Consider the following 24,094-nt stretch of genomic DNA (forward strand, 5'->3'; position numbering starts at 1 on the left):
GCTGGGCCATATTGGATGGAGCGGTACAAAAGTATGACACGTAACAAGCCCAGTTTAGACAACATATTCTGAGTATGCGCAAATACTCCTTTTGGCATCTGCCTCATGGTGTCTCTTGCTTTACAAAGATCTATTTTTGCTCAGAAGCTTTAAGGGTGAGATTCAGCCAGCACCCACATCACTGAAGTTCCCCATCTACTTCTGCAAGATGTAGAGCCAGCCAGTAGGCACAGGAGCATAAATAGAATCGGGGAAACTGGACGGTGTCCTGAAGTGAATGCTGGGCAGAGTGCCATGTGTGGGGAAGATAACCCAGACAATGTAATCAAACTGGCTTAGGCACCAGATAGCCTGGCCGTGGTAGCCAAGAGCTCAGGTAGGCTAACTTACCTTTGATTCTGTCATTTAGACATACCCAAGGAAGCTCTCTGGAAGTAAGAACAGCAGAACATACTGCCCCACTATGATCAGCAACAGAAGACTTAGGGCTTAAATGGCAGTAGGAAGCCACTTCTCTTAGAGAGAGTTTTACCTTGTAATGGAATTTTAAGTGAAAAAAATAACATTTCCAATGTATCTCACTTCTCTTTTCATTCTATTTCATTTGCTTTTCACTGAATCATCCACTTTTTTATGTGCTAAGAAGACCCTGCAAAGCAGGCAGGTAAAATATTCCATACTTTATATGATGGGGGATCGCCACATGTAGGGGAGTTCAATTAGACCAAATCACAGTTCAATCAATGCTGGAAGTACACTCCATATCTCCTGACTCACAGAAAACAAAGATGGTATGGTAGGAACAGTTCCTGGGTATTAAAATACATTAAAGAACAACTTCCACCTGACCTGTGACTAATTTAAAAATTGTTAATATGTAACCCAGACAAAAGATGAAAATAATGGATTTAATCAGCAGTTGTAGCAATCGTGATTTTTTTTCATGCAATGTTTTTAAACTAGACAATTTGAATGCATAAAATCAGGTCTTCTAGATAATACCCATGAGTCTAATGATGAAAGTAGCAACTTACTAAACCTTATGAACATTCTTGCATGTGAAGTTCCTTGTGCTCTTAAATATTTGTAACATCAGGCCTTCATTTATAATGAGTTTAATCTAAAACTCATCTGAAAACAAAGACCCACAGTGATTTCAGTGGCTTTTTTAATTAGGACCCATACAAGAAAATACTAATTAATGTTCAGGACTTTATTCAATGAACAAAAAAAGCAAAATGAAAAATCCGTTTGGAGTTATAAATACCTTCCTTACAACTTGTTAAAAGAACAGGTAAAACAAAACACAGATGACGCGTCATCCTCCCCCTTCCCCCAGTAAAAAACAAACTCCAACCAAACACCAAGAAACTGCAACACAGAAAACAAGCAAGAGTAACAGACACTGAAAAAAGAAGTTGTTTAAAAATCCTGTCTCTGTCCTGAGGAATCCACCACAACCGCAGTTCGTCTCAGGTTATTGTCACACGTTGCAATAATTCTCAAGAAGTTCTAATTTGCATCTTCAGATTGCAGGAGGGCTGTCACAGCACGTTATAGTGATTGCAATTAGCTGTCTCCAGGAAATAAGTTTTCAGGTTTGGCTTTCTCTCTCCTACTGTGGTTCAGGTCGACTTTGCTGGTGGTAGCGGCTGTTTACACTGGCCACTTGGTAGCCATCCTTGATTTCAAAAACATGCTTTTCAGAAGGATTTAAGGTACCCAGGCAACTACTGTCTCTGAGGACAGCTGAATTCACACTTAGTTCTGTATATCTAATATCATGACAACCATTAATTTTACTGTTTTGGAGCACCAGCATGGTAGAACATCACAGGATTGTCCTGATTCTCCTCCAAATACTCTCAAAAAAAATCTCTTTCCCGATACTGTTTTTACTCTTCATATGCCATCTAAGCTTTTCAGTGAGTGAAATACGCGAGAAGTGATTCAGACTCTTCTGGACAAAAAATTATGTATGTAACCCCTGGATATCCATCACAAAGCAAAAAGACTGGCTTTCTCAAGTCAAGTTTCTGTGGTGTATGCGACCATACCAATCGTGTAATGTAAATACAGAAGCTTACTTTCATAGCTCTTAGCTCAGCAGGAGATGCAAAAACAAAGATCAGATATCAACTCTTTGTCCTTCACATCTAGGAGTTTGCCACCACTGCAAGTTTTATCAGCAAATACTCTGCTTCCCCAAACGTCCTCAGCTGTCAGAAGTCTACAGTGGCTAGAATAAGCTTCCCTGGGGGAGAAAACCAACAACCTACAACTGTCTGGCATACTGGTACAAGCCGTGACTTAACCCTTACAACCTCTCTCGCTGACGCCTGTGCAGAAGAAGCTACACCTTTTGATGGCAACTTGTAAGCAACAGCCCCAAAGGGGATCACAACCTCAGGACCTTGCAGAAGATGGATCTTGCAAGCGTAGAGGTGGTCCCATCAAAAAATGCCTGTAAAGCTGCTGCCCTGAAATTTCACCTCTCCCAGCTCTCTGCGGCTACACAGCAAAGGTTTTCAGCCTCCTTTGGAAATCCATTCCGAAAGGCCATGGGATGGTTTCCTGGTTTCTCACCCCAAAATGTAGGCTCTGCCATTAACCACGGTTCAGCCATTGGTAACGTACACTGAGGTGCATGTTACAAAATCCACTGTCGACATTTCTGGAGTAGAGGAGGCAGACTCACCCACACACGAAGCCCTACCACCGCTCTCCTACCAACGAAGGCTCTGTGCAGACGCCAAGTTTACCACTACTGCCTTTCCCATTCCACCTCTTTACTCTTAACGTGCTCGCATGGGGGCTACCTCAAGGCACACCTCAGGCGCTGCCTGCCCTCAGCAACCACCTCGGGGCTGAAGGAAGAGGCTCCCCTCGATCCGTCGCAATGTCTTTTAGTCTATTTTGTCTGTTTTTCGAGCAAACGCACACTTTTCCCCTTCAGGAACCGCGAGGCGGCGGGCAGGACCCCTCACCCCGTTAACCCCGTGGGCGAGCGGGACCTTTCCCCCTCCCTTCCTCGGCCACCCCTGGCGCCGGGCCCCGCACCTCAGCAGCTCCCCTCCCTCCCGGGGCTTCCCCCGGCCCCTCACGGAGCCGCGCGGCCGGCCGGGCCCGGGGCCCCGCCGCACTGCGCATGAGCGGGAGGCGGCGGAAGGGCCCGTGAGGAGCCGGGAGCCGCCGCCGGAGGAAGCCGCCGCCGTCGCCGCCGCCCTCAGCGTCCGCCCGAGCCGGGAGGGAAGAGGCCTGCAGAGCCCCCACCATGGTGAGCGGCCTCCCCTCGGCTCCCCGCCGCCCCTCGGTTCGGGGCGCGGAGCCCAGGCGGCGTCGCGGGGGTAGGGGCAGCCGGGGCCTAGTCGCGGCGGGCCGGGGTGTCCCGGAGCTCCTGGCTCTCCCCCCCCCTTCTCTCCCTGTAGGCTCTGGGGCCCTCGGTCCTGCCGCCGAGAGGCCGGGGGCTGCTCCCGGGCAGGGGCGAGCGCCGGGGCCTAGGTTGGGGGGCGCCGGGCTGAGGGGGAGGCCTCCGGCCCGCGGGGGTCTGTCACCTTTGTGAGGGCCCGGAGCTCCGGCAGCGCGCTGCGGAGGGAAAGAGAGGGCTGTGGTTGTGAGAGAGCCTCGGGGACCGGGCAGGGGGCTGCCACGGAGTGCCTCGGAGGGGTCGGGGGGCTCTGAGGAGGCTCCGGGCCCGTTAAGCACGGGGAGCTGGCGGAGGAACTTGGCCACTCTGCTCCTCCGTGAGTTGGGTTGGAGGATTTCTGGGGAATCGCTTTGTGTGGTTTTGGTAAGGTGCTTTTTGTATAAGTGGCATAAAGGAGGGCCTGTCTGTCCTGCATCTTCTGTGCATTGTCTTGTCCCTTACAGCTAAGGACTTGTGGACTCGAAAATCAGTTGACTTTCTCCTTTCCCCTCTCGAGGGAAGCCACGCTATCGCTATTTTTATGTGCTTAAACAAAAGCTGATGATGTTCCTGAGTTCCAATGATGATGTTCCTGATGTTCCAATAAGGGATCCTTATTGGCTTGTAGCATACAGTGTCTTATGTACCTGAGGGAACGTGTTTATAGTCGTACTTCTAGGCCTCCTCTGTGTACAGAAGTTGTACAGCTACAGCTACATCTGTACGGTTAAAGTAGCACAACTTTTCTGTAGAAGCTGCGTTGCCTTAGGAAAGGTTAGGAGAGATGCTGAGATCTACCGGTGCACACTTGTTGGTGTAAAGATATCTTACGCATCCAGCTAATACGATTCTGACAAGCAGTGTTCAGAGCATATATATAAAAAAAAGACACCTCTAGCTGATGGGGTGATGATGGCATGGAAGTTTGGTTAGCCGGGATTTAAATTAGTGGTGTGGTACATAGACCTCTAATAAACCTGTCACTGTGTTACCAATATAATTTTTAATTGAATAGTTTTATGTAGATCTCCCTGTGAATTTTCTTAAGGGAGTTTGAAACTACAGTTCAGTCTGTAGAGGTGTCTTACAGTAATTCTGCAGCTCTCGGGACTGTCTCAAGTAACAGCTGTCTAGTAATGCTACACAACTTCTAACAAAGACTTCTTTTCCATAAAAATCACCTAGAGCTGTCTCACAGTATATCTGGTGTAAGCATATAAAAATAAATACACGGTTGATGTCTTGTGTGAACACTTATTTTTGGTTGGCTCTGTGGTTAGGGATAGAAGTTGAACAGTGCTGTTGTAAATGGCAATGTAACAAATATTATGGCAATATAACAACAGACACAGCAAACTGAACAGTGTTTTGTGAGGAAATGTAGAATCCGATGTGCCTTGGCTTCTCAGAAATATCAAAGTGAAGAGCTAGCAGATAGGCTCCATGGAACAATCCTGCCCAGATAGATGGGTGTTTATCAGACGGGAGGGAGTACCTGGTCGTGGCCCCGAGCGGGCTGTTAAGCACTGTGCAGACAGGTGTTTTCCAGGTCGTGCTTGTTGCCTCCAACACCCAGGTGAAAGGATGTCATAGACACTGAAGTGGGGCTAAATGACAGGCTGCGGGTTTTATAGGTTATAAATACAGGTATGGAATGTTTCTAGTGTCCAAGGTTCTGTACCTACACCTGTTCTGTCAAAATCCTCTATTTATTAGGGGAAAGAACAGGGGGGCTTCTTCACAGGGATCTGAAGATCTCACCCAGAAGCACAAGCTTCGACATCCCTTCCTCCTGCCCGCACGCATGGCTGCTCTGGCGAGTCCTTCCAGTGGCTGTGGCAGGTTCCTGGGGCCGGCTGCTTGTCCAGCAGAGCTTGTCCCGTGCTGCCATCCGAGGCTCCTGCAGTGGAGGTCTGGCTCTGGCTTACCTGTGCAGCGCTGCCCACCGGGGCGCTTCTGCAGCAGACAGTCCCCCTGGTGTTCCTCCTGCCGCTGCTGTCAGGACAAAGGTTTCCTGGTGCTGAGCCGTCTGTTCTAAATGATTTAATGGATTTAGAACTACGTGCAATACTTGAGGCAAGCATGCACCTATCCGTATCTTTGTCCAGAGCCAAAAGCCAACCTTCCCTCTCTTTACAGGATCTTTTATATTGCCCAGTTTGTGCTCTCCAACGATTATTTCTGTGCTGATAAATGCATCATTCCTTAAATACATTATTTCTTAGTGCAAACCTCAGGTGACAGGAAGTTGAAGTTCTTGTAATGCTGAATTTTTAAGTGTCTGACACTGTCTCCTGTAATGTTATTGTACTTCATGACATTGTTATTTACTGTTTCACCCAACAAGCTATTCTGCCAGGCTGGTTTTTTATGGTGCGTATTCATGTCTGTAGTAGTTTGTTGATATTAAATGTTTGGTGTCGGTTCTCCTGTAGTAAAACTTGTGGATTCTTGGCATTATACTTACGACCAAGCAGTCTGAGTGCTAGACAAGATGGTGCATGATCTTGTTTCCTCTCCCAGCTAACCAGAGAACCCTTTGAACTTACACTGTAAAATCGCTTTTAACTAGAGCCATGAAAAAACTGTTCGGGAATATGAACTAGTCTGAGAACAAGGTGTGAAATTTATTAGGTAGCTCTTGATATTTTACTCGTGTTTTATGGTGCCAATGCAAATTCAGGGTATGAAAACAGCTTCTAATGGGTGAACAGAGCTTCTTAACTCTGCTCCAGATTAGAATGCTGAACAACGGACAGCTTTATTTCGTGCTTTTTTAAAGTTGAAAATGCCCAGATTTGTGGTGTTTCCTTTACCTCCCAGGTTAACGTGAATTACCCTAAAACACTACTATACCTACTGCTTTCTTCTGGATGGCTGTCTATTATTGCTCTTCTGTGAAACACTTTCAGCCTGTATACAAGTACTGAAATAGTTTTATCCACTAAACTTTAGAGGGTGTAAAGAGCAACTTTGATTCTGTGTTGCCTGTGATTTTCCTTGGATGTTCTATGTCAATGGGCCTTGTAAATGTTGGTTTTGTTCTGTTCCACTGCAAACAAATGGATTTCAAGTCACTTTCAAATAGCTTAAAAATCTCTTTACAATCCTCCTCTGCATGCTCTCTTTTTTTTTGGGAAAAAAAAAAAACCAACAAAACACAACTTAAAAACCCTGCTGTAGAACATAAAATTTAGTTGAAGGACATGTTTATTTATATTGTATAGAAAATACAGCTATTTAATTGTTTATGTTGTTAACTTGGATTTAACGTGTTTTTGTATATATATATGTCATCGAAAGTGGATTAAAATCTGATTACGTGTATTCATAGCCTTCTGGCAGAAGTAAGTTGTAATTAACTTTTGTTTTCTTATCAAACAAAAAGATTCACGATTTTGCTTTTTAAGCTGTAGCCGCGGATTTGTCGAATCGAGGCAATAAACAGATTACTGGCAGGCATCTTGTACGTTCCTTTGGTATAGTGCAACATGGAGCAATTCAGACATGGCAGGAAGGAATACTCTTTTGAGCATGTTTTGAGGAAGGAATATTCTTTGTGTGCACACAAAGACACGGCAGAAGTGACGGTCGTGGTCTGTACGGTAAGCGTGTGCACAGACCCGTGCCATGCGTGGGCTGACGGTATTTGGCGTTTGACCTGACGTCACCGGGGTCCTTTGAAAGCGCACAGATGCTTCCTGCAGCCAGGTATCTTTCTAGGGCTGGGAGGGGGTGAGGCTATTTTAGAAAAGGTTTTTACCTGTCACATGCATGAGAACCCATCAGGCTTTTCTTTGAGTCCAAACTGAAACAAAAACGCAGATGCCCCATCGTTCAGTCCATGTAGTTAACAGGGAAATTAGCAAGAGGCACTTCCACTGAGGGTGGGGAAGGCGAAAAGCAGGCTTTGTCACTGAGAAGTGATACCCCCAAATGCCTTTTTGGGGGCTATAAGGAATTTGGGGCAGGGATAGTTCAAACTGATTGTACACTGCTTGTCTGGCAGCCGCACACAGCCGTGAAGCCAAGTCCAAGAGCAGCATTTCGGTAGGAATCTAAAGGCTCTCCAGCCCTAGCAGTGCAGGACGAAGGTTGTTTATGTTTCCCATGGATGTTATCCAGGGGAGTGGAGCCCTCGTACGGCTGCTTGTTATCCAGGAAACTGTGGGGACCGGTGTGTAGAGCTGATTTCTGAATGTGAGGTGGCTAAAAACTGACTGTAGATGAGGAAAAATAACCGTGTAATCAGAGTTGGCAGGTCACTTCCAGCATTTGCTTTTGGCCTCGACTGGGAAAGCTTACTCCCCTAGTCGGAGGGAGTTGCAGTCTGAGGCCAGAAAGGGGAAAAAAGACCAAAGTGTGGATTTTTTTATTTCATTTTTTATCGTTCACTGAAATATCTAATAGTAGTCACTACCAAGGATGCGTTATTTAATTAGAATTATCAACTTTGGAACTAGATGGGGAGAGGGAAGTGTTCACTTTAAAATTAACATAGCATCAGAAAGGGGAAAGTGGGGAAAGATAAAATTATTGTAAAGCTGTGAATCTACATAATGTAGCTTTCAATTTAGAGACGTTATTCCATGTTTCAAAGTTCACCTTCCATCTCTTATGACATCTACACTGTAAAAGGCGGAATGGACACCGCAGAAACTTGATCGAAGGCGAGCTGATCCGAATTCTTCCTTTATCCCTTACCCCAAAGGGCAGAATTTATTAGAAAATCTGTTGCATTTTTTTTCTGTTGGTTTTCACTGGTGTCTTATAGCAAGAAACATATCTGTTAAATACAATTCTGTCTTCCCTTTTAACGAGCATATTTTAAGTGGATTGCATTGCGCTGCAGTGCACACAGTTGCAGTGTAAGGTATTTGTTGCCTGATGAGTACAAGATTAAAGGCTGGAGGTGCTTGTGGCTTCGCTCCTGCACACTTAAAACAATAATAGACTGTTAGAGCTTGGCTACTAGAAATAGCCCTTAAGAGTGCGGGAGGCTTGGGACCTGTTCCCGCTTGAAGTGTGGGTTTTTAATGGGATGAAAGAAGAGCTCCGAGAGGATAACAAAAATGGCAGCAATTTCATCTCCTGCTGTCCTGGGGTAGCGGTAGGCCTCCGAGGAGTTGTCCGGTCACTTGGGATGTGGAGTGTCTCATCCACTTTGGGAAGCTTCAGAGATAGAATTCATCACATATAAAGGGCTTGGGGCTTCACTAAAAATAAACTCATCTTTGACCAGTTAAGATAGAGATATTCCAGAAAAAGAATATACTCGAACAGTGTGATTTATTGCATCTTACAATATTAGCAAATGCTGCGTGCTATTGCATGTTATTAGCTGCTTGACTCTTGGCAAATTGTATTATTATTATTATTATTATTTTTTTTTTAAGGGTTTTATATTGTTCCTGTCTGTTAGGGAACCCCAGGCACAGGAGGATCTCCTGCATAAATAGGGTTAAACTTTTAGCATAAACCCGAATTGATCTAATAAATTGCATACCGTATTTACGTGACAGCCCACAAAACCCACTACCTGTTGTGGTTTGCAGTGTCCATGATGAGTCCTTGTAAACCTGTTCCGTGACCTTTTTGCTGTGTGTCTTAGCTTTTAGAGTTTCTCCTTGCAGGAGTAAGACAGAACAAAGCCTCTTTTCTCGAGGTTTTACAGAATGCTCGGTTTAAGAAGCGTTGTGCACCTTAGAAACTAATGACTAAAGGTACCAGCTTTCTCAATAAATAAATAAATAAATAAATAAATAAATAAATAAAAAGATGACCTGAGCTGCCTTTTTTCAAGTGGGACTGCCCCATAACGCAGCGGAGCCTGCAGTGACGCAGCAGCCTGGCAGAGTGGAACTGATTTGGGGAAGCTGGCGATTGGTACAGAAAGTTAAGACATACGACTGTTCCTTCTTCGTTTGGCATTTCATACAGTGGTTTGCTTTAATTTGGCTGATTTACAGGATTACTTTAAAAACTGCAACTGCAAATTCATTAGCTGTTCCTGGAAGTCCTGCCACATGGCTTACTCAGCGTAAGCTGTCTGACTTTGGTGAAGGTCTCAGCTCCGTCCTGCTTGGTGCTGAACGTCTGCCGTGAAACACAAAGTCGGGCCCAGTTCCCAGCAGAGGGGCTGGGACCAGGCCTGAGAATCGGCCTTTCAGAAACATCTTCGTAGCTGAAGGCCCGGTGTGAGGAACGTGTTGGAGAGGCTGAAATAAAGAAGCAACACGTAGCAATATAGACCAGCACTGGTGTGTTGAAATCTGCAGTGTGAGTTGGAGACGTAGGCTTGCTTGGTGGTGTGGGTGGGTTTTAAGGCAATGTGCTTCTGTTGTGTTTAGAAAGGTGTTAGTGTAAACCCTATACCTTGTCTGCTCTTACGAACCGCATGCTCTGTTCCCGTCATCAGGCAGGAGAAAACTGATGTTGAGTTTTAGGGTAGATTAATTTGTGTTCTGACGTGTTGGTTAACTTTTCTAATGGCAATGTGATTGGACACGAATTGTTCTCTGGAATGACGAGCTCCAGCTCATACTGCTAACCCATTCTTTCTTTGGCTGAGGGTGGTTTATAGCTCCTCGAAATTGATTTTTGCCTCTCCCTTTTCCCACCACCCCTGGGGAAAGAGCCGTGCACTTGGAAATGACAGTAATGAAGAGAATATGTAAGTCTAGGTAGGATGCAAGGCAAACTACATGTGAAATATTTGTGCCGTGTAAGAAGCACGATCCTGACCTGAGAAGCCAGGTCAGGACTGAATTTGGATGTAGTGCTAGAGCTGTAAGATGGCTTTCTCCTGATCAGCAGTTAGCTTCGTGTAACTGATACCTTGGAAATACCACATGTGCTTCTCCTCATCAAAAATATCATTGGGAATCTCCCCGCAGCGATAAATGTCGGGCAGCAAACTCCCTGCTCGGCTTTGCGCTGGAGCAGGGCAGCTGCCAAGGGCCCTTGGCCTGAGCCAAGGGCCAGATTCTGCAGCTCTCCCTGGCTATTTGCCTCCCTGCCTGCCGCAGGCAAAATTGTGCCTTTTTTTCCTTTTTTATAGCTTCAGTTGCTGCACCTGTGAAATGGAGGCAATGCCTCCTCGCAGGAATGTTTGGTGAATCATGTAGGTGGAGCTGAGCACCTTCAAAGTAAAAAAAATCTCTGAATCGGTCTTTTAAGGTATTTCAGCGCGTAGCTCCCTGAAACGTACAAGCCAGCCCAGTGCTTTGCTGCTGCCTGGGGTTACCCACTCTCTGCGGCGTGGTCTCTCAGTTCTTCTTGCTGCTTCCAGTGGCTGTTCTCCAGGCTTTTGGGGTACATGGCATGCACCCCACATTACTGCAAGGCTGGTGTTCTGGGATGGGACAAATGCCCAGCTCTCCCTCGGTGATGGTGAGCTCTGAAATGGCCTCTTCTGCACAAGGTTCTTCCCTTTGAGTTGGTATTTGCTGTCTCTGCTGAGGCAATTAATCTGTCAAGTATTTTGATAGCCACAGGCTTTATTTAAGCATTTCAATTACCTGTTCTTGGTAGGCGTACCTTTTTTCCATTATGAATAAATGCTTTCTTTTTTTTATTTTTAAAACTTGGTTTAAATACAGCCAGGTGTAAGCAGGGACACATTTGTGAATTTGCTATGCCCTCCGGTTCTCTCTCAAGACATGCAATACTAATACTAATTTTTTAACATCTTTGATTGCTTTGCCAGCGTGGTTTGTGATGATTCAGCTCAGTTTTGTTACCTTCATTCTAGGTATTTTGCACGGTAAGTTTGAAACGTACTGGTGTGCGTTGTATATGCAGCAGTAGGAATGCATCCCTTTTACCCATCCATGAGGTTCTTTGATCTAACTGTACCAAAATGCATAACAAACTGTTCACATATGAAATAATATCCGTTTCTTCTGATTTAGTAATTTTTTAAAAGTGCTGTTTTTAAGTGTCTGTTGCTAGAAAGAAAGTCTAACTACTGGGGAAAATTGTACTAAGTATTGATTTAAAAAAAAAAGTACTGATTTTTTCCTTCTGATAAAACATTTCTAGTTTCGGTATTGTCTGTTTTTGCTAGAACAAGTTGAAATCATCACAGAAGGATAAAGTGCGTCAGTTTATGGTCTTCACGCAATCTAGTGAAAAGACAGCGGTGAGTTGTCTGTCTCAGAATGACTGGAAGCTAGATGTTGCAACAGACAACTTTTTTCAAAATCCTGAACTTTATATACGAGAGAGCGTTAAAGGCTCGTTGGACAGAAAGAAGTTAGAACAGCTATATAACAGATACAAAGGTGAGTACCCTGAGTCTTAAGCCTTATTTCCTAGCTGTATGTTATGTATTCTTGATTACTGTGCGGAAGGTAGAAGGAATATATATGGAAGTTTCTGCTTCACAAGGATTACATTTGTTTGCCTTCTGTACTTTAAATACACATCCAATTCTACAAGATTGGGGTCTGGAATGGAACTGTGAGTACAGGGAGTAACTGAAATGGTCACTGTGGATTTTAGGTGATTCTTCAGAGGGAAGCATTTCACTCAGGACTTGCTCCTGACAAAAGTTTGCATAACAATGACAGATTCTACCTTAATTTTTACTCACCTTGTGCTTATTATCAGTGTTACAGAGCAGAAATTAAGTCTTTTTATCTGTTATACAGGCAATGTTCAGCTGAGAGGAGCCCACCACATACATTAAAGTGGATTCTGAACAGTAGAACAAATTCAGTGGTTTAGCTCTAAAAAAAAAAAAAGTGCTAAATTCTCTGTCAGTTTTCATGTATGGACATAATCCAGATACCATTTTCCTCAAGTCTTCATTGGCTTGCATTAGTACATCTTTGTTAGTGCACTTGAAACGTGAACATCTTATTTCCAGACGAGATGCTGATTGATTCCTTCGTGGAAAGGCGTGTGCCTGGCTGGAATCAGTAACGGGGCAACATAACTTTACTCTTGGAATTTACCATGTCCAAACACATGTGTGCTGGTGATGCCAGAAAATGCACGAAACTAACGTCAGTTTAGTAGCTTATGGGGAGATTTGATTATTGTGTCAGTACAGCTTATGAATGGACGCTGCAGAATTGTTTATAATGACACCCAAGATCTTACTAAAGATGCCAGTAATTAAGTGTGCTGGTGGGAGAGGATCGCTGTTCTGTCTCTGGAATGAGTCAGAATATCATGCATGTTAGGCAGAAACCAAATCTTTGCTGTGCTTTTCTCTCTTAATAAAAATGACATAAGCTTCATTGTACGGGAAGCTTTATTGTCAAAACTTCCTCAAATGTTAAAGATTAAGTATTGAAAGTACTAAACTAATCCTGTTTTTTAAAATGCACACTTTTAAGAGCTTATCCCAGAAATGACTTGAAAACGTTTGCTTTTCTTAGACTCTTGTTGAATAAATCTATTTCCAAAATCGCTGTTTTTTTTTCCTTTGATGCTTACTTTTATATCCCAAAGATCCTCAAGATGAAAATAAAATCGGTATAGATGGTATACAGCAGTTTTGTGATGATCTAGCTCTCGACCCAGCCAGCATTACTGTACTCATCATTGCATGGAAATTCCGAGCTGCAACACAGTGTGAATTTTCAAAGCTGGAATTCATGGATGGAATGACAGAGTTAGGGTAAGTGTGCAGTACAGACTGTCGTGCCAGAAATTGGAACAGTCCTTCTCTGGGGAATTCAGAATCACATTGCCCTTTCAGACTTCAGAGGCTTTTCAGAGGCTAGCATCACTTGTCTGTAAAGACGCATCCATGTACTAGATGCTTAGTGACCAACAAAGGAAGGTGGGTTTGAGTGCTGCTTGCCTTGGTTGCATGAGTTAGCTGCTGTAGAGTTATTCAAGTAGACAAAGCAAGGATGTTGGTCTGCAGTCCAGCATACCTGAGTTATCCCTGTGTAGTGTGAATATAATAGTCTTTATCGTATTTTTCTAAAAATCTTGTAGATTATGGAATCTGATCCATAAGCTAGTATGTGCAAATGGCAATGTGAAGAAAGAACAAAGAAATGAAATTGTTGTATAAATAAAGACTAGTTACGGGTTGCCTGATTTTGTTTGTTTGTTTTTGTTTTGATAATTGTATTCCATGGAAATGTTATAAAAGACGTCTAAAGTTGTGTCTCTTACAGCCAAACGAATAACACACAAATAAACATGCTTTTTAAAATGCAGATGTGACAGCATAGAAAAACTAAAGGCTCAGATTCCTAAAATGGAACAAGAATTAAAAGAGCCAGGAAGATTTAAGGATTTTTATCAGTTTACTTTCAACTTCGCAAAGAATCCGGGACAGAAAGGTTTAGGTATGTATTCTTGATCATAAACGTTTGTGCACAGATGTGTGGAATGACTGCTTTAATCAGTAAGTGACATGGAAGTAATTTCTGTGATCCAATGAGTCTGAAAGGTAACCACCCTTGTGATAAAATACACGTTATTGTGGAAGACAGATGTCAGTGTCAGATTTTCAAGTTGATAGAAATATCTGCATAATTAATATATTAGACTACAAAACTTTGTGTGAGAGGGTTTATTCTCTCATGAAGAGTGTGTGAAATTCTCAGTGAGCACAGTTAGTTGCGGTCTTACATTAAAGGCATAATTACACCATTTGCAGCACTGAACAAATTAATTAAATTTTCACTTTTAGGGTAAATTTAACCTGTAAAAGTGATTTCCATATGAATGTACTTGTACAGAGTCTCTTATATCACCAAAAATGTGTGTAAATGCCTTTGCAAAGTAGAATTGGAATAGTACAAATAGATTTCTAAATTCTGGGTTTAGATGCCTTTTGCTGTTGTGCCTTTGCTAAAAGGTGCTTACCTTCAGCCTTTTTCCCCTTGGCTCAGTGAATATTTTTCATTTTGTTATTTCAGAGCTCTTCTTCTGACTGTTCTTTTCATTACATAATAGATGAAGTAGAAAAATCGCTTATTAAAAATAATTTTTAAAATATAGTTTAGATGGAACTAAATGAACAGACTTTAAATTTGTCTATTCAAAACTGCAAAAATAGAAGGAACTGTGCTTAAAAACATATGTCCATGCATGTAGCCAGATATGAATCCTGCAAATAAATGAATGGGCTGATTCTTTCTGTTGCTGCAAGTGTGTAGACAGTAAGTTGTGAGCGGATAGAAGTTAGCTTACAGACCGTGTCAGTGTGTAACTCTTCACACCACAGAACTGATTACAGTTTCTTCTGGTTACCATTGTGATGTATGTTTGTTATTCTTAATTTTTAAACAGCTTTAGACAGCAAGGAAAGCTTTTGCAAAATCCCTGTTAAGTGGTAAAAGTGAAATAACAAATTGCAATGAGGTCATAATTAATCGATCAGTTCTAGTTATGTTTCTCAAGGCTTCAACACAAGCAGGACTGTTTGATGTAGTAGTTAGCTATTTTCCTCTCCCTATTTCTGAAGTATTAGGAAGACTTGCATTATTTTTCTGATTTTTTTCTGATACCTTGTGCTATATAGAAATGAATCTTTTGAGCATCCCAGACGGAACAGACCTTGGTAAAAATGTTTTACCAGAAGAACTTAACTCCCTTGCTTTTCTTTCTCAGTCATCCTAAAGGTTATTCATGCAGGTTAAGCTCTAACAGCGATGAAGAGAAGTATTTCTCAGATCCAAATAGCACAAATATATATATACATATGCACGCAGGGTAAGATTTTCAGTGTGGCTCCAGAAGTGATGTAGAACTAAGCTTAAAATCTGGATGTTTACTTACCTTTTTGGTGCCAATAAATGCATGGTTCTAGGCATGAATTTACAACAGGGCAGAATAATTCTGGAAACCCTGAAGCAAAAGAATATCGGGGAAGTGCAGTGCTGAAAAGTAAGTGCTCCTAGTTAGGCAATTAATTTTGTAGTGTCTAAATAGCTTCTTGTAGGCACTTGCAAATTGATTTTAATATATATTGGTTTCTAATCTTCTAAAAGTTGTGAGGTAGTGCAGGCACAGTTCTAGGAGCGTATGTCCTGTGCATGATTCCTTAGTGCAGTGTAAATGCTGTGGATGTTTTGAAAATTCCTGTGATATCTGCATGTCACTTTAGAATACCCTTTAGCTGATGCTCATTGCAAACATTGTTTGCTTCGCCTGCATTCCTGTTTTGAGACTTCCATATTTGTTCCATACTTTTCTGTGCTAGCAGATGATGAGAATGTTTCTGAGCATTCTTTTGATTTTCTTAGGAAAATGTAAAGTTAAATGCTTACTTTATTATTTTGTGACTTCATAAAATCTTCTAAAGCATGTAGTGCTATCCGAAGGCATTATGTCTTCCCCCAGGAATAATCTGGAAGTTGTATATAAGCATGTCGGAATGCACAGCTTGTTTATAATGTTTGTTTACAATCCACTCAAAATACGCAGAGATTTCATAACCTTGTATTTTTTGCCATTAATGCATCACAAATAAATAAAACTTTGTTTTATGATCTGTTTCCTTGAGGAAATGATCAACTAAATCTGAACTCTGAATCTATTCACTTTTAGAAACAGGAGTTTAAGTTGAAAGCTAAATTGTGTCTTTTTGTATATGGATTCTTTGGAGAAGAGAGACCCAGCTTTTATGCTCTTGAACGAGTTGTCATTTTCGGATATTTAGTGATGCATTGCATCTTCTGTCTAATTGAATGGAAACCCAGCCTTAAGCCTTTACTGTGAAATCACACCCCCTTGCCACTGATTGAAAATCCTCCACAAATTCTATTCATTACTTTGGTCAGGAAGCATTATAATGTGTTTACACTGTCAGAGAAGAACTTCTACTATCAGAGATACCAAACAATTCAGAATCTTCCCCGGTGGTCTTCTGTGTTCCCTCCAGCACAGCAGAGTTCAGTCTTTGTTTTGTTTGCTATTGGTTTCCCCTCTAAGGTCCACCTGCCCGGTTGGTTTGTTTTTAATAGTTTAGGGGTTGGGAGAAAAGTGAATATGTTTGTTTATTTTGGGGCATTTTTTTGTTGTTTTTTTTTTTTTTTTTTTTTTCCCCCTTTTTAATTTTTCTTTCTCATGAGATTTCAGTTGCTCGTGTGCCTCTTCTCTCTTCTTCCACAAGAGGATTGTTTATGGAAGAAGAGATTTAAGAGACTGCAGAAAGATGTAAGAGCTTCTATGAAAAAGGAGGTCACTTAGCTAGGTAGCCTTTTGTAGTTACTTTAATTACTTGATGATGGATACTGAATTCAGCATTTTATTATACAGTACAGAAATTCTCATTAATTCCTGGTAGTGGAGCTCTAGCTCATGAGCTCTAGAACACTTTTTTTTTTTTTTTTTTGATCAACATGTTACTGTGTGTCACTAATAAACAGTAAACACCTGACACTTCAGCCTTTGGCAAGTACCATGGAGGCTTTTTTGTTTGCTTTCCCTCATATGCTAGATTAACTAGTATTCCAATTGCTGTGTTCTAACAGCTCCCACTGCTGACAGCAGCATGCAGTTGCCTGATGGGCAGCATGTTCTTATTCCTGAACGCTGTCAGGTTGTTCAGTCACCCTGAGAAACAGATTTAAAACAAGCAAGAACTTCACAGGGGTCATTGAAATGCACAAAGTGAAACCCATCATCTGCTTATACAATAATTAATACTTAAATAAAGAATATCTCAAAGGGAAACCTGTTGCAGAAAAGAACTCTTGTCAAAGGCCATTTAACAAAGCCAGCACCTGTGACAATGTTGCTCAGAAAATGAAACCAAAAAAAAGGTACTTTAATTGTATTTATATGTATACAAGTAAAACAAAGCAGGTAATACTACAAAGTACTAAATTTTTGTCAAGTCAATAGTATATTTAAGACAAATATTTTACTGGATTGTATGTAAAGTATTGTTAGATAGCAAAAAGTATATGAAATCATTGTGTTTTGAACGTGTTGAATATGAACATGGGCAATTTTCAGTTCTATATTCAAGTGTCAGTTTCAAAATATGTATTCCTGTAACAATTCATTTGTTTCACTTGTAGAAGATCCATGAGTATATTTGCATCAGATTCATCTTTTTACCCTTACGAATATGCAGTTCATCTTAGTGTTAGATACCTCTTGAGATCTATTGAAATGCAAATCTCTAAGAGTAATATATTTTAATGTTACAGATTTAGAAATGGCCATTGCCTACTGGAATTTAGTACTTAACGGAAGATTTAAATTTCTAGACTTGTGGAACAAATTTTTGTTGGTAAGTTTTAAATCTTTACATAAACTGGACTGCAGTAAATTCAAAATCTGAAATATGTTTATATTTTTGAGTAGATGCAATGGACTGTTTTGTTACAGATCCCAGATGCTGCACTTCATAGTGTATACAAAAAAATATGTTCTGGGGTATGATTGTGTCTGAGACGGCAAAAATGATTCTGTATATGTGTTCTTAATCCTTTTTTTTCCTTGTATTTTCCACCCCTCCAAACAGGAGCATCATAAAAGATCAATACCTAAGGACACCTGGAACCTTCTTCTAGACTTTAGTACAATGATAGCAGATGATATGTCTAACTATGATGAGGAAGGTAAACATTTCCCTTTATTTTCATTAACATCTAACTGTGTTACGGTACATTTATTACTGTGTATCCAGCACAGATATCTAATAGTATAACTAGAGAACTTTGCTGGTGATATAAAGCTCAGAGTTAGAGCTACTTTAAAACATGTTATTACCTGTTTATTGCAGGTTTAGAAAAGAAATGCTGATGTTTTCTTAAATCCCTGTTTACTCTTTTTTCCTTCTTCATGAGCTCAGATACTAACTCTTTCTTCTTGAAGACAGACCCTCACATCCGTATTTAAAAACACGGATTCTCTGTCAGCACAGTTTTTTGCATCTCCAACCAAGTAACTGATGTGTGGTCTGTGCATTTGTTTGTAGGGCTCCTCTGGTTATTGCGTTTCTTAGTTTAGAATATTTTTAAAGTTTGGTTGTTTTGGCTTACATGAAGATTGGGCATGTGATAATACTAAAGTGAAGCTGGCCACATATAGGGGTTACAAAACTTAAATTATTTTCTACAACATGTGTTTCTTGTAAACTTTTGTATGGATTTTTTTCGTCTTCCAGTCCATCTGCAGCCAAGAACTGCTAATTACCTTCAGTCGTTGGCAGCAGATCAGTTCATTGAGCAGAGGAATCTAAACGTCTAAAGGGGAGCAAACTTCTACAATTTTAATAATTACGAACAGTTCTCATTCCCTTTTCATCACGTGAATGGGCTGCTGCCCACAATAAGTCAACGTAATTTAGAAAGGTTAAAGGCAGAACGTTCTAATGATTTGGAATAAAATCCTTTCAGGAAAAAAACAACCCGCCCACAATTATTTTAACTTTAACGTGATAACAGTGCACGTGATCAAGAGAGTGGCATCTCTTTGGATATCACTGCCCATAATAGGAAAAATGTTTATATGCATTTCAACTACCCCTTGATAATGAATAGGGAAGAGCACATATAGTATAATAAGTTTCGTAGGGCATTGACTATTGGGGTGCATTTTGTTGGTTTTGGGTAAGGTTGCCTATGCTGATTCTAACAGATGAGCGTTGCATTCATGCGAGATCATATTGTGAGCTGTAAATGCCATAGTGTGCTGTGACGTGTTGCTACCTAAGCATAGGCTCCTTCATACGATGTTCAGTGTTTTTTTTAAGCAGCTATTGCCATCCTGGATACCAGGTTTGACTTATGGCTCCAACAGCAGTACAGGTTTTAAGCTAGAACTTTTGTTTTGGTTAGGAAGATGAAGGAGGTTATGATCCTTGAAAGGGTTCTGTATTAACTGGGTTTAAAGGAATGGAGAATTTTTTTTTTTATTTTTTTTTTGCTTGAAACTAGTTAAGATTGGGAAGTAAAATAACTTTAGATTTGAAGCTCTAAAAACAAATGCTTTGATCTGATTTCTTATGTTCTGATCCTTTTTTTTTTCTCTTTTAGGGGCATGGCCAGTTCTTATCGATGACTTTGTGGAATTTGCACGCCCTCAAATTGCTGGGACAAAAAGTACGACAGTGTAGCATTAAAGGACCCTTCTAGAGTGTACATAGTCTGTACAAATACCTGAAATGGAAAATTGCACAGTCAATTTCTGCTGGCTGGACTGAACTGAAGATCAATCCTCACAATGTGGCTGAGGGTTGAGACAAACCTTTAAGGATACATCTTGGACCATATCATATTTCATTCTTCTACTGGTGGTTTGGGCTTTTCTTCTAGTCTGGACCACTCTTGCCCGCTAAAATTCCAACATTGTGGATTTCATCATGGATTTTTTTTCTTGTGTGTGGACCACCCTAGTTTCAGCTCCCATAAGTCCTAGAAGCTTTATAATTATTTTGAGGCTTCTGGTTTCACATAAAGCACAATGCTGGTCATCATCAGACGACTATTACATGGCATCTGAATTATACAGATCAACATCAAAACAATTTTTAAAAGAATCCTTAAATATACACTTGGGGCTAGTTGCAAAGACTATTGATAGCACTTCCTTTAAGAGTGATATATTTAAGTGTACTGGGTCTGATTTCTTTTTTTTGTTTTTGTTTTTTTTCTTTTCCGGAAAACTACAGGTATCGTCTAAGTGAGTTTGAGCATCTGGTAAAAACAATTACAGAAAGAAACAAGAAAACCGAGGTTGTTGATATTGGGCTATTTAGGTGCCTATCTGAATGGTTTGATTGTACATCAGCTGACTGAGAGAGCAGTTGAAGTACGACACAACTACTGTGCACTTACAGCACCCGCATTTAATGTTCTAGTCGGCCTTCAGTGAGCATCATTTGGATGAACAGTGTGCGTAAGGGTAGAATCTAGTATGCTCTAGGTTGTTATCTAAGAAAATAGATTTCCAGTTTTGAAATGCTTATCTGTCTGTCAAAGGAAGGCTTTTTCATTTCTGTGGAGATCTAAAACTTGAATATGCTGAATTTGTGTCTTAAGTTTGCTACACAATACAGTATTTTAAATTCAGACATGAAACTTTTATGCTTGAGGTATGAAGAAGCAAATGGCCCTGATATAAAAAGCAGGTGGTGCGTTTGAAATGAAACTAGGTTTTGAAACCATTATCCTGAGAAGTAAGAAAGATAAATCTTTATAACATATAGGTACTGCTGTTATAGATGACACCCATTTTTAATTATTTTGTTGAGCTTTCCTTAAAAAGACACGTCACTGTGGTTGCCAAATAGAGAAATGAAGGGTAAAGCGTTCCCAAACAGGCACAGATCAGATACAAAATACTACACTGGCTTTGTTTGCTTAAATTATTTTGTTGGTTCATCACTACTTCTCATTGTCTTACTGCGTTTAACTAAATCAAGTTCATTTTGTTCAAAACAGGTTTTATCAGATGCGCTTCTTTATTTTTAATATTACAAGAGCTCGTGAGCTACTTTTGCGCTAAACATGGTCTTTAATTCTCAGTTATTTGTGAAGAGATTTGGTATCTTAAGATAAATACTACTCTGTAAAGCAAGCTGGAAACTACCAAGCTCCAGGAAAAAAAAGGAAGACTATAGCTACAAACAAGGGTAGAGGTTTGAGTCCATGTGCTAAATAGTCCCACGGTAAGGCCAGAATTATTTCTTAACTAATTGGTACTTGCACTAAACAGCAGAACACTTCTATGCAGATGCTAAAAGTATTTTAGGAAAAAATTGACTATTAAACTGCTAAAAATGCTTATTTCTGTTCTCTGAAGGTTTGACCACAAGGCTAGCTTCCCCTTATAGCAGTGCCCTTTTAAGAAAATCCAGCTGTGCATTTATTTCAAGGATACAGTTCCACAGAAACATTGCAGACTTTCTCCAGCTACTGGAATTGGCTATGCCAAAAAATGTGTGTTTTGCTGCTTTTCAGTATTTCCTTTCTAAATTTTCTGTAAATATAAATGGGGATTTGAAATTTCGGGGTGGGTGTGTGTGTGGGGAAAAAGCTCTACAAGGTATCTATGCGTGCTGTTTTCTGTGTTGAGGGTTTTGGTACAGTTTCAGATTGATTTGTTCAAGTATGCTGTTTGGGAAAGAGAACTGACTTGGGTTTTTTTATCCCAATACAGACTTGTCCCTCAAAAAAAAGTCTGAGATTGGGTAGTGGCATAATGCCGTGGTGTTTTACAGAATATTCCTTTTGAATGCGAGATCTTTTCAACAAAATAGTGTTGTCATCAGTTTGGTACTACGTGCTTATAATTACTGTGTAATTATAAAGAAATACATAAAACTTTGACTAATTATGTTGCAGAAAAAGGTTATTTGTGCTATGATGGCATCTTAAGAATTTTTCGAAACAAAATTGAAAGAAACAGTGATTTAACAAGGTGTTGTTCTAAGGACAAAATGCCTGGTTACAGAGAATATTTTGTACTGAAAAGTGCTCAGATGTGGCCATGTGTTTGTTTTTCCTTTATATATTTGTTTTGTTTGTTTTTAAGAATGCAGACAGTTGCTTACTTGGATTGCTTTAATTCATAAGTGCTAATGTCCTCAATCTGATGATCTCCCCTTAATGGATCAATTTGATTTTGCCAAATGTCAGGAAAAAAAAAGGTAAACATCAAGTTTATAACCTGTTTTTATACATTAAAGGTGTACAAAATTAGAAGTGCCCTGATACAAAACACTTAATCTCAAGATTATATTTAGTAAAAAGCATCATTTACATATCTCTGTAAGTTCAAATGTAACTTCTTACAATCCCTCTCATTACCAACAGAGGCAATAAAGCTCCAGTGAAATTGCCATGACTAAGTCTTCTCATGCATTGATTGTTTCAGCGTATTATTTGTAAGCCTTTCCTAGCCTGTCCTTTTAACTAGGAAAAAGAAAAGTACGGAATACTTAGCTCCTGCATGAAACATACATTCTGTGGTGGGCAAGTCTTTTTGTGGGGAAAATAGTCTAAGAACTGATGCAACATCTTGCCTGGCGCTTATGCTGAATGTTTACAGGTACAGAATGGAGCTGATCTCACCCAGCTGTGCTGCATTAACATTACCTTGCATGCAGTGGAAGACACCACACACACACACACACTGCAGTTATTTAAATAAGTTTGCAGTTATTTGAGTAAGACTACAGTGTGTAAGTGACTTTTTTAATTGCTCAACCTGTTAATAACTAAGTTATGAATTGCTTCAAAACTGTTTTACAATGAACTCCTTGCAGAGAACTCCTTATTTAAGAACGATATAATTTTTTAATAATACATTTAATAAACTTTTGTCATTTACACTTTATTTAAATAATGGTGCTAGAAGTCTTTGTAGATTTTGAGTATGGTACACTGCCTGTGCTTTTTAAAATACATGCTGCTATTCAGTCCTGTGAGCTCTCAGACTTAACCAAACCATTTAATTGTTGATGAAATTGTTATCTTACCTGTCAGAAATAGGCTCTGGTTTTGTAATACTCAGCTGAATGGTTTATTACCAACATAGTAGCTGCCTGAGTAAACCCCAAGAGTTTTGCTCCCTAAACAGACACCTGTCAGTCAAGCTGAAGTCTGGACATTTAAAAGGGTGGAAAAAGTTACCTCCCTGCTGCTGGATGTTCTACCAGCAACCTCCCCTCTAATTCTTTCAGTTCTCAAGGTAATTTAAAAACTAAATTGGCAAGTAAAACATTCAAATTAAGCTGTTTTTTAAACTCAATTCTATGTCTGCAGAGTGTAAAATGTCAAACCTTTCTCCCATTAAAAGTTCAAAGGACAACTGGCTGGTGTCAAAACAACTCCCGAGTCAAATTAGGAAGCTGTTCAAGAAACCAAGGCTGAGAGCGGACAGGTACGTGACTGTTGTGTGAGGACAAGGCCACAGTTGCTACAGAAGAGATGGGCACAAAGCGCCTGGGGGAAGCTCAGTGCTGAGCAACTCTCCTGGTAAGCTTCCTGTTGCACAGTTGATGCCAGGTGGGAGGTGTGCACACAACACATGCACAGGTGGTGGTGGGCTGTACCAGCAGCTGGCACAGGGATGTTGCTTCAGGGCCTCTCCAGCAGCTGGAGAGCCTGAATCCAGGGGTGAACCTGAGCTCGGCAGCTGTCGAGGCACAGTCTGTCCACGGCCAGCACAGCTCCTGAAGCAGCAGCAGTGGTCACCGCTCTGTTCACCTGAGTGCGCCGAGGGCTCTGGTTGTGACCTGCATGTATGTACCCAGGTATGTAATTAAAACAATGACCCAGCTAGAAGTGAAAGTTTTATTTAATAAATATAATTTCCATAAATCATTTTTAAAACAACTTCTACTGCCCGAGCTGTACAATGAACACTGACTCGCTGTCAGAGAATCAAAAAAAAGAACATGAGGCAGCCACAGTGTCAGAGGTCCCAAAATCTTTGTACTTATTATTGCTAGTTTCCAGTTGTCAATGCCCCTTATTTGCCTAAAATTAAGGATCAACATTGTTAAAAGTGTACCATTAAATGCTCCTCACAAAACTATAATTCAAGCTTTTTTTTTCTTAAAAAAAAAAAGGCAGAATTTATCACACTCCCATAACGGAACAGGAGTCTAGCCAACTTGTTATTTTAAAGTGTGCATAAGAACTCAAGTCTCCAATGGCACCATAACTGGAAATTTTAAAAATCTATTCTTTGCTGTAGTTAGCAAATGACATCTTATTTGTACCTGAAAATGATCCTCGTTTTTAATCC

General features: G+C 40.7%; 1 protein-coding gene across 2 annotated transcripts; it reads left to right on the plus strand.

The window, feature by feature from the left end:
• Positions 1-3,126: 3,126 nt before the first annotated feature.
• Positions 3,127-22,186, plus strand: DCUN1D1 (defective in cullin neddylation 1 domain containing 1). 2 transcript variants are annotated; one of them, XM_035334818.1, is made up of 8 exons: positions 3,127-3,277; positions 11,475-11,691; positions 12,869-13,037; positions 13,592-13,722; positions 17,542-17,624; positions 17,859-17,955; positions 19,375-19,440; positions 20,010-22,186. In XM_035334818.1, the coding sequence occupies exons 1-8, from the start codon at positions 3,275-3,277 to the stop codon at positions 20,018-20,020; spliced, it is 777 nt and encodes a 258-aa protein (XP_035190709.1). In that variant the 5' UTR covers positions 3,127-3,274; the 3' UTR covers positions 20,021-22,186. The 2 variants fall into 2 exon arrangements, with proteins under 2 accessions (XP_035190709.1, XP_035190708.1); XM_035334817.1 differs by having other exon boundaries at positions 19,375-22,186.
• Positions 22,187-24,094: the final 1,908 nt, after the last annotated feature.

Source organism: Oxyura jamaicensis, chromosome 9, assembly GCF_011077185.1.
Source record: "Oxyura jamaicensis isolate SHBP4307 breed ruddy duck chromosome 9, BPBGC_Ojam_1.0, whole genome shotgun sequence".
In the NCBI taxonomy this organism is placed as follows: domain Eukaryota; kingdom Metazoa; phylum Chordata; class Aves; order Anseriformes; family Anatidae; genus Oxyura; species Oxyura jamaicensis.